The sequence below is a fragment of the Phoenix dactylifera genome, chromosome 18, assembly GCF_009389715.1.
Source record: "Phoenix dactylifera cultivar Barhee BC4 chromosome 18, palm_55x_up_171113_PBpolish2nd_filt_p, whole genome shotgun sequence".
NCBI lineage: Eukaryota > Viridiplantae > Streptophyta > Magnoliopsida > Arecales > Arecaceae > Phoenix > Phoenix dactylifera.
Window position 1 is genome coordinate 4,655,990 of NC_052409.1, and position 11,085 is coordinate 4,667,074.

Below are 11,085 nucleotides of genomic sequence, written 5' to 3' on the forward strand. Positions count from 1 at the left end.
TATTTTTGTATATGTACCCACGCTAACGCCGTTAAAAAAATTAATTGTTTCAAATTAAAATACCTAAAATACTCTTAATGGGTAGATGTATAAATAAAAAAAAATATTTATAAGGCAATCGTATTGAAAAGATAAAAAAATAATTTCAAAATTTTATTTTAATGTTAATTAAAATAAATATTGTTTTTATTAACGATATTAGAAGAATTGTTATATTAGGAACATTTGTGCAAAAATAGTATTTTATGAAGGTATAGAAATAAAAATAAATTTGAAGAGGGTACTCGTGCAAAATTGAATTTTTAGAAGGTACTTATGCAAAAAATCCAAAATTAAAACCGTCAAAATTATCAAAAGTTATTTGGGTAACAAAAAATCATGAATAAAGTAATAAAAGTTAAAAAAAAAATTTCTAAAGTATTTTTTTACTTATTTATCCAAAAATAAGTATATCAAAAGATAAATATAAGAGAGACAAGAATAATGGATTATAGCGAAAAAAATATCATCACCATCAACAATATATAGTATCACTTTCTTGAGAAAAAAAAATTATTGTATCAATAGTTTGCAACATATAAATATTTATTAGTCATGAATAACTCATGAATAAATCTAAAAATCTACATATAGTTAGAAAATAATTTATTAGTTATGAATTAATTGACTTATGGAGAATAATCTAAAGAATCGTTTGGCCAAGAAAAAAAGTGCTTATTAGGGGGAATCTAGCTTGCACTATGGAACTTTCATCAGCTCCAACCCAATATCATAACATGGAGCAAACCACAAGTAGAGGCAACAAGAAACATTTCTGTCCCACTTCCTTGGAGAGCAGAGTGGGGAAGAGGCAGTGGAGACTTTGGAGGGTGCAATGGCAACGCATAACACTTCATGGAAGTTTTACACTAGAGGTCACTGACTAAAAAATTTTAGTTGAGGACCTCCAACAAAATTATGAGCAGATAAACTACATTTTGTTGGTCGAGGTCAAGAAATCTATGAATGATATGATAGATTGTATAGAACTTCTTTCGGCCCAATATGATTCTTTTTTTCTTTTTCAACTTTTTTTTGGGATACAAATGATGGTAAGACCATCTCATGCATATGATGCTGAGAGTGAAGAACCACCTGTCCTCTTTACTGCTAACCTGGTATGCCTTCTGAAAAAAGAAAAAAGCTCACTCATTCTAATCAAGTTGTTTTTGGTCACCATTGCATTTCTACTCTTGGAACAGACAATATCCAATAAAAAGAAATAATAGTATTGTACACATAAAAGTAAACTTACGATAGGTAAACTCAAGTTCAAATCTCAAATTTTCCCTACAAAGCTGGCATTCATTGATGATGTAGATCATCAGAATACAACTTGTAAGGCGAAACTTTACTGAACTGAAGGTTTAGTCATCCATCATAAACATAATTGTTGATTTGTAAAATTTTGTTGCACATTGCGTAATTCTAGGATAAATAACACTTCATCAAAAAGAAAATATCGGAGAAGCAAGCTGCTAGCTTTCAACCTACATACTCAAAGAATTCGGTATAAGTCGATGCCACCTTATTATCTTAATGCACTCCAAAGCAAATTCAGATGTTGGACAGGCAGCAAGCAGTGCCCAAAAGAAAAAGAAAAGAGCAAAAAAATAAAAAATCCTCCCTTACAAGCCATATTCATCCCTTCCCTCTATCAAAATGGTCACCTTCTTGAAGGCCCTGTTCTTTTCTGCTTGTCCAAGTTAGTTGTTGAAGAATGTACTTCAGTCGAATCCATTTGAAGGGCTTGTTTCAAGCTTTCTACGATCTCATGCATCTTTGGACGGTCTTTTCTGTTCTTGACAAGGCAACTGTCTGCTAACTTAGCAACCTCGCGCGCGGCTCTCAGAGAATACTGATTTCTTAGTCTTGGATCCATGATCACGCTAAACTTCCAACTATCTCGAGGAAATTGTCTCACCCAATCCAAGAGCTTCTGCTCATTTGGCGGGCGATTTCGATCTAATGTCCGCCTGCCTGTAAGGATTTCATACAACACCACACCAAAACTCCACACATCACTCTCAATTGTGAGATGGCCAGTCTCAATGTAGTCCGGGGCGGCATACCCCTGAGTCCCCACGACCTGATCAATGCAAGCAATCATCATTAATATTAGCAGGTGTGTGTTTCGAATAATACGAATTTTGTTGTCAACGAATAAATTCTGGAGATCATAGAATTTACACCTTACTACTGTCAACATTTGCAGATGCGGTAGTAAGGAGGGAATACAAGCAGAAATGAATTAGGCAATCTTTTTTTTAATCTAAAATTAAGAAAAAACTTATTGCTTGGAAAGTATGCATTCGATATTATGATATCCAGGAACCATCAGTTTCAAAGGATGAAAGTGGGAATTATGTGTCACACCTCTTTTTCTTCTAAGTTTCTTTTTCCTAGTAGCAGTTGTCACCAAATGGATATCAAGGTGTATGTAGAGAACCACTGATTACAAATCTTTGGTATAAAGATTGGTGTGGGAACCTGGTCACATGAGACTGCTAAGAAAATCTCTCTAATAGGTCCCAAAAGTTCATCTTCCTACTACCTACATGACTTAATAGAAACATATTTTTTCTAAGAGAAAAAATTCAGTGAAATTTTATGATATTTTGGAGGAAAAGATTGCTTATGGATCTTCTTAAATTTTCTGAGCTATTCCATTTCATCTATTTTTTCATTCTTATCTATATTATCTTTTTAAATTTTGTCTCCATTTTCTAGATTTTCGGAGAAAATTTTGTTAATTTACAAGTTTACTATTTTTCCACCCAAATTAAAACCTAACCCTAACTAATATGACTGTGTAGAGAAAGCACAAGCCTTTTGAAGTATCAGCAAAATTGAGTACCCTGTCTTCCAATTGTTCTCTCATTCCACAGCATAGCATGTCGTTATGCCTCTTATTTATTTGTGATTTCAGAAAGTTATACAAGCAATGAACTCCTGTTTCATTATGTCTATCTGTACAATATCTAGCTGATACGCATCTTGGTGGTTATGTTTTATGTCAGATATCATCGACTGTATCAAAAGAATGGTCGTATATGTGTGAGTTGCCATTTTGAAATGGAAGTTGGCATGTTAAACAGTTGATTAATCCATTATAGGGTGTAGCATGTCCATATCAAACATTGATGTAATAGCAAGCAAACAAATTGATCTCTAGAGGGGAACCCATGACATAATCATAACCACAACTGTCTAATCTTACCCCAACTATCAGGGTCAAATTTTCGTTCACCAAGCATTACTTTTTAGGCTACCTTCGACGCTATCAGGAACACTATGAACATCCACTAGGAGTGCAACAAGTCTATGAAACTATGTCTAATTTTTCTGTGCTTTAAGTTATTCCAAGATCTTATGTGAACCACAATCACTACTAGCAATGCATGTCCCAACCATCTGGGGCTAGCTGTATGAACTGTTTTTGATATTTACTGGTATCGAGGCTAACATCTCACTTTTCCAAAGAAAAAGAATAGAAACAAGGAAACTATTATCAAAACACATCAAGTTTAGGTAGAATCTCCATTTAAACCAAAAGAAAGAATTACATAAAAAAGTTAGCATAGATGATTGATTCAACAAATCTTTAAAGGCAGACATTACCCCTGTAGATACATGAGTGAGCCCTTCTGTTGGTCCTTCTCTTGCTAGGCCAAAGTCTGACAGCTTTGGCCTAAATTCCTTATCTAGTAGAACATTAGATGCTTTGAAATCTCGATAGATCACCTGTCCAAATAATATAGAGGGCTATGGTTAAAAGCTGCAAACAAGTAAAACTTATATGATACTTCCCAACAAACAAAACAGAATTAATAAGTAAACAAGTAATTTTATATGACAATTAGCAAAACAGAAACAACCATTATAATGGCCAAGGCATTATTGTTATTATCAGGTATGTTTTTCAATGTATACATTGAAGAAGTTGTAATCTGGTAATAAATTTGTATCACATAAATGAAAGCTGCTCCCCTAATTCTTGCTAATAAGATATATCTATTGACTTCTTCTGATGACAAAAGTATAGGTAAGCATATAGAGGCAAGTTTTTGCCTCCTAGAACAGTGAGACAATAACTGCCAAGAAACATTATTCAGAAATGGAATAACATCAAACGAGAGTCAGAAATAACCTGAACTTCTAATCCTTCATGCAGATATGCCAATCCTTCTGCTGCACCCAAGGCTATCTGCAGTCTTAAGTTCCAGGAAAGAGCAGGATAATTTCTGTTGAACAGATGATCTTCTAAGCTCTTATTAGGCATGAACTCGTAGACCAATAATCTTTGGATCCCTCTTTCACTATCTACGGCGCAATATCCAATGAGTTTTACAAGATTTGGGTGCTCAAGAACTCCAAGAAATTGAACTTCTGCCAACCATTCCTTATGCCCCTAAAAAAGAAAGAGAAGATATAAGCAACAGAGACATTCCAGGAAAAATTGAGACTGCTCTGAAACTACAAAGATGTCTTAGCATATGAAGAACAAAGAAAATTTCGGCAAAAAACATCATATACTTATCTGTGGTAGAAAATAACAGAAACCTCATGTTATACTAATTTTGCTACCTCATGCTTAAAATAGTCAGCTCGACACAACTAATGTTGCTGAAGGCATCGCAAAATGTCTCTTTCGACTAATACATTTGATTAAAAATAATTAGCTAAAGTCTAATAGTTTGACATACCATGGCAATTCTTGAGCCAAATGAGTGCAGTATCTCTCGAGCCAAATGAGCGCAGTATTCATTTTATGTTCCCAACAAGGAAATGCAGGTTCATTGAAGGAAAAATATGATTGTGTTTCTGTGTATTAATGAAAAAAAAAGAAGCCAATCTACACTTACTTGAGACTCTATAGTAGCATCGTGTTGAGCCCGATATACATTGTTGTCTCCTTTCCCTATCAGCTTAAGCTCTTGCGGTCTAGTGTTTAGTTAACAGGGTATCAGAGAGCCAAGAGTTCAAATCCTCTTGAATCCATTCACTTATTAAGTAACCTGGTTGTCATCAGCAGTTGCAGCATGGTTCTAGCAAATCCATGCAAAATTTTTGAGGCACAATCTAACAAACAGATTAAAACCCAAGGCTTCAAATTTTCAACTAAATGATCTGGATTGTTTCCTTGCCTAACAGTCGAGAAGCAATGCAGCATAGCCATTCCTTCTTTATTTCCTATATTTATTAATAGAAAAGGGGTTATTAAAAAATGATGTAATACTAGAAAGAGTAGCATTAGAAGCACCGAATGAGCGCAACGAGAGTAAATGTATGGAAGTATTTGGGGGGTTGGTGTCATGTATGTTCAGAAATGACAAAGCTGCAAGATTGTTGCATAATATATAGCAAATCCAGTAAACTTCTTAAGAAGTGTAAACAAATTAGTTAGCAAATCTAAATAACTATGTCAAATTGAGTCACTCATATCATAAATAAAAGGTCCATCTTCAAACAAAAAAAAATCAAAATGTTGCAGGATTATTTATCAATCAATCTCCTACATTTATAACAAAGAACTGGCCTCAAACAGAAATAATTTGCTATAACTATAGAAGCCCTGCATTGCCTTCTTAAAACTTGGTTATACCTTAGTTCTACATGATTCATGGTATCGAAATGACAAAGCAAAAGAAAAACCAAAAGAAAAACTCAATCAAGAGGGGAAAGTTTACATAGCCATTCACATGAATTTTCCGAGGTGGTAGAACCCTAGTGGGCTATGTCAGTCCCCATGCACTGAGAGCACAATCAGATTTCACTTTGTCAAAAAACAGAAAAAAAAACTCTCCCATGCATATGGAAGCTCATATTTACCTAGAGAAAAACACTCTCCCCTCCTCTTCACTAAGAGATGAAACCAAGAGATAATCTTGAGAATTATCTGAAAGGATCAGCCAGAGCGTACCACCAAAGAAGACGTTCAAGGAAAGTACCATGAGAAATAACATTTAGAGAAGCACCTAAGAATCACTAAGAAATGAATGAAGAGTTCAGAAAAACCTCATAAGAAAATACAGTTTTCCCTTATACTCTGCCCCAAACCTCTTTGAAGAATCTCTTCTCATTTTCTTCTTTTTCTTCCTCATCTTACTACTCACTCTTTCTCCTTAACCTAAGAAAAGACTCCTGTTTCATATGCTATCTCTTCAAATAATATTTTCTAGCTCCACGACATACTGATAACATTTGGAGTGATTGAATTATTCTGAACAAATCCATAACATGGGATTATTTTTTCTTTTAAATTAGTTCCAGGGGAAGTCCAAAGATTTGAGAAACTGATCTGACCAAAAACAAATCAAAAGATGGGATGTTCCACCTATTATTTCAGAAATTGATATTTCTTCCATCTTTTTTTTTTTTATCTCACCCTTCACTCTTTTCCCCTTCTTAAGAGATAGAACCCCTTCTCTTGCTTTATATCTCCAAATAATTCATTCTAGCTCAAAAACAAAGTTATATGCTTAAGGATAATCAAAACATCATTGTAGATGACCAAGTCTTAGGACCCACAAAGGATATCTCTGCTGACTTAAGCCACTGTTAGGTATATTTATGCCAAAATACAAACTCAGGATATGCAAGGCCTTCGTTTACCCCGAGAAGCCACATGCCCCCAACCAACACACATACAAAAGGTGTAGTTCCTCATATCAAAAGAGAAAAGAAAAAAAAAGGTCCAGTTCCGTGCCTGTGGAGAACAAAAGGGCCGGTCACATTGCAACAAGATACCTACCCAGAGAGCAGGAACACTGTGCTTATGATTCCATTTTTTTTTTTTTTTTAATTGCCATGCCAGATTGCTGGTTACCTAGCTTTTCAATTTATCCTTAATGTCATTGTTTTTCTTTCCCCTTCTTAAAACAAAAAAAATATAGCAAGTGCAGAATGAACTCAGCTAAGGTGTTTCACATTAAGCCGCGAGTTTTCAATGAATCCACGCTTAAGTTCAAGGATGAAAAATTGTATAGGATTATGTCCCACATATTCTACCAGAAAGCTTTTGATATGATCCAAGCATGGACTTCTTATTTGTACAATTAAGATGTTATGATAAGCACCTAATTTTTCATATCTGGGGTTGTAAATTCTGCAGTGTCATTAAGATGGCATCAAGATGAAGCTGAAATCTGTAATTGCATTCGACTTTTGTAGGGAGGCCACACCCACCCAATAACATTCAAAACTTCACTAATCGGCAAACTATAGATTGAAAGACTGGATTCTAAGATAGCATTATTAATTCATCCTAAAAGAAAGCATGTTTAAAAGATAAATAGAATGAGCTGGTGAGTTATATATTTATCCTGAATTCCATCTTCCATTAAGAAACCAACATAATCTTTTCTATGATATCCCTCATGAACTTCTTCTTGCATTTTTGTCTCTAATAGCTGCAGTTCAATCAAGATCCTCCATAACTTTTTGAATGGAACTCTAATAGAACTTAAAACTCATTTCCTATTCTTTAGTTCCATATCACAATGAATATCTAAAATCTTTTGCATCTAACAAATTGATGTAATAGATCGAGCAAAGCGGAGGTCTAGAAATCTATACTTCCTTACATTTCTATGCAACAGAACAATGAGGCAGTATTTTTTTTCTCCTCCAACAAGCTAACTAGAATTTTATTCTTTTAATGGATTCAAAGAATAGAATAAGTCGAGAGATAGTTATACCTGCAAGCCGCGCTGGTTGAGCTTCTTCACCGCCACCGTAATCCTATCCCCCTTCCCATCCAAAGGCTTGATAAAACCCTTGTAAACTTTCCCAAACCCACCTTCTCCAATCTTAAGCATCCTGCTGAAATCATTTGTCGCATTTCTGAGCTCATCAAGCTCGAAAACACGCATATTATGAGCTCTCTCTTCATACATGGCCGGTATGCTGCGCTGCGACGACGTCGAGGCTGACGACTTGCTTGTATGTTTCCTGGCAGATGAATCATCCGACCTACTAGTACTGACATTCGAGGGAGGTGCTGAAACCGATGTCGAAGCCGTCGCCAGGCTCCGCTCTGGCCTGTTCTCGGTCTTCTTCTTAAAAAGGCCGAAGCATGCCGCCATCCCTTGAAAAGAATTATGATTGTGGAGCTCTAGAGTAATTCAAAATTATCTTCCAATTCCTTCCATATTTCAGGTTGTGCAGGAAAAAGGCAAAGAGAAGAAAGACTAGGAGATACTCAAAAGGAGGAAGAAGCTCAAGGAATTGAAGAAAGAAGAGTAGTCAAGAAATATATGCAGAAATCTGGGAGTTCGGATTACCAAGAGGGGAAGAAGGGGGACAACAGACACACACACACACACACAAAAAAAAACGACTGGAGAAGAAAGAAGAAATGGAGGAGAACATTTGAGGAAAGATCTTTCAAAGGGTATGGTAGCTGTCAAACCGAGCTCATTCTGAGGATCTTAAAGATAAGAGTTCCTCTGCTTGGATTTAGTCAGGGACTCGGCCCACCTACGCGTTTTGGGAGACCTCCTGGTTTCTCTGGTCCGTCTCCGATATTTTCCTCCAAGCGGATGAATGATACATAGGATAGAGAACAACTATTGCTCTTGGTCCTTCTGTCCTTTTCTCACCATCTTTCAACCACTTCCAGATGAAAGTATAGATCTCTCTAGATCTCTCTCCCTCTCTCTCCTGTGTACGATAAAGGTTTAATTTTCTGAATGCTTTTCATCTCCGTTGCTCGTGGTAATAATAAAGGGAGACGGAGATCAGAGAGAGGAAAACAACTGCAGCTGGTTGTGACTCTTGGAGTTTGGCTGCCAGGAAAAGTTTGTCCTTTTTCCCACACTGTAGCCTTTATGGACCGTGGCGGCTTCTCAAAGACCATAACGCATGATGTAAAATCTCAAGTTAGTGCAGGGATAAAGTGAACCTATCCAGAATAAAATTATTTATACCTTTTGGTATGTTCTATTTTATTCCGCCGCACACCGTATTTTATTCTTCCGATGCTCCCCATTCTGTTTGGGAAAAAAAAAAGAAGAAGCTGGTTTTCCAATCATAATATCGGTGATTGATGCAATAATTACGATTCCATGCCGTGTACATGAAGTCGCCACATGCATGGGACTGACCGCCGACAGGACCTTCTCTCCATCGGACCATAATTTTGCTTCAAATTAACGTGGGGGAGAATTTTTTTGTTCTCCAAGAATCCACGGAGAGATTGACTACGAAAATCCGTACCGACATAAATCTAGTCCTATAATAAATATATATTAAATATATTTTAAAATTAAAAAATTTAAATAATATTTTTTAGTTATTTTTTTACTATGAAGTTCTAAATTGTAATAAATGATATTAGAGCGGATCCGCCTTATAATCTATATAAACTAAAGAAACTAGAAAATACTGGAGCACAGATTCATTAAAATTGGCCACAGGTCAGTGATATCTAAATGAATTTAAATTTTTAACAAAAATGCTAAACTTAAAACAAAAAAGAATATATAAAAATTTATAATTTAGTCTCATAGCAGCTATACCTCTTGGCTTGTTGAGACATAAGTCTAAACTCAGTAAAACTCAAACCACCGCATTCAAGACCCACGTCTTTGTCAACCCTCATGTCGGCAGTTTTTTGCTCGCTTATTCCACCAGATTATAATGTCTTTGTTTTCTTTATTCCAAATAGAATTGATTAAAGCTCGGCAGAGTAGATCCTAGGCGGAAGTTTTGATGGACGAGTATTCCGAAGACTAACCATTAATTTTGATGGACTAGTCGGTCTTAAGGTCATGCTTGACCTAGGTCTTTAATTTCTGTTCTCTTTTGGATTTGCTTGAGGCACGAGGATTCGGTCAAAAATTTTAAAGAACCAGTAGGCTTAGCCTCGATTATTAGCGGATGCTTGCAAAAAAACATCTCAAACGAGGAGATCTAGCTAGTATCCCTATTGCTATTCATACTAGTTATAGTCATCCTTGATTGGATGCTGAAAAAAGGCAGCAAAAATAACCAAATTGCAGGCATAGCCCTGCTTGAGAAAATAGAGAACATTAATAATTGACGATACTGTCTATTGTACCATGCAAAGTTGATAAAGGACGCACTTCTAATCTCAAATTCATTCTCATTTTTTCTTTTTTTTTGATCTCCTCACGGGCTTAGAAATCAACTTTGAGAAAAGTATGGTAATTAGAATTGGTCGACTAACCGAGGGCACCTGCAGCGACTTTGTCAAATTGATGGGACTAGATCCTCCACTGCATAAAGGCAAGGTAAAAGCATCGGATTGGAATTTCCTTTGTGGAGAAAATTGATTAAAAGCTGGCCTCATAGAAGGGCAAGGTGCTCTCAATCGGGGCGCATTACCCTAGTAAATTATGTTCTTAGTTCGGTGCCCCACATATTAGATGTTCACCATGCTTCTGCCTTCAGTGATCATAAGAAACTAACACCGGCCTAAAAGGGATGAATTTTCTATGGAGAAGAGATAAGGTTTGTAGCGGTTGATACGGTAACAACTTAAAAACTCATCAAAAAAAACTAGCCGGAAGTTATTTTTTGAGCTTTTTAATCTCCGAATAACCGATGTAGAACTAAACACACGCCCACACGGATCCTCACATATTTTCTCCATTCAAGTCCTGACGTCCTCGTCAGGCTAACAGTTCAAATCCATTCAAATATAATTACAAGCACCACGATCGGCTTGTAGTCAGCCTCTATGAGCCCGTGCTGCAGCCATCCGCATATTCCTGCACGGGTTCTCACAAACACATTGCAGGGTAAGCTGAAAACTGGAGTGCCAACCAAAAGATGTGGGTGGCTTGGGTGTAATTAATTGAGCTTCATATTTTCAATAGATGTCTTCCAATGAAAAACATGGTGGGGACATTTTAGCGAGCAGAATAAGCCATGGAGGAGAGTTATTAACAGCCTGCACTACAACATCCAACAACCATCTCATCAAGGAATACACAACCATTGAAATGTCGTCCAATGGAATGCACATAGCATTTTGGCATGATCAGTGGCTGGGAGATGAACCACGTACTTAAGGCTAGC

At 36.2% G+C, this 11,085-nt stretch overlaps 1 protein-coding gene across 1 annotated transcript; it reads right to left on the reverse strand.

Annotated features, from left to right (window-relative positions):
- Positions 1–1,316: 1,316 nt before the first annotated feature.
- Positions 1,317–8,599, reverse strand: LOC103714048 (probable serine/threonine-protein kinase PBL19). The gene is made up of 4 exons (XM_008801181.4): positions 7,740–8,599; positions 4,190–4,450; positions 3,661–3,783; positions 1,317–2,128 (listed from the first exon to the last, which is right to left on the reverse strand). Exons 1-4 carry the CDS (start codon positions 8,124–8,126, stop codon positions 1,706–1,708), a joined length of 1,194 nt encoding a protein of 397 aa, XP_008799403.1. The 5' UTR covers positions 8,127–8,599; the 3' UTR covers positions 1,317–1,705.
- Between the last annotated feature and the right edge of the window lie 2,486 nt (positions 8,600–11,085).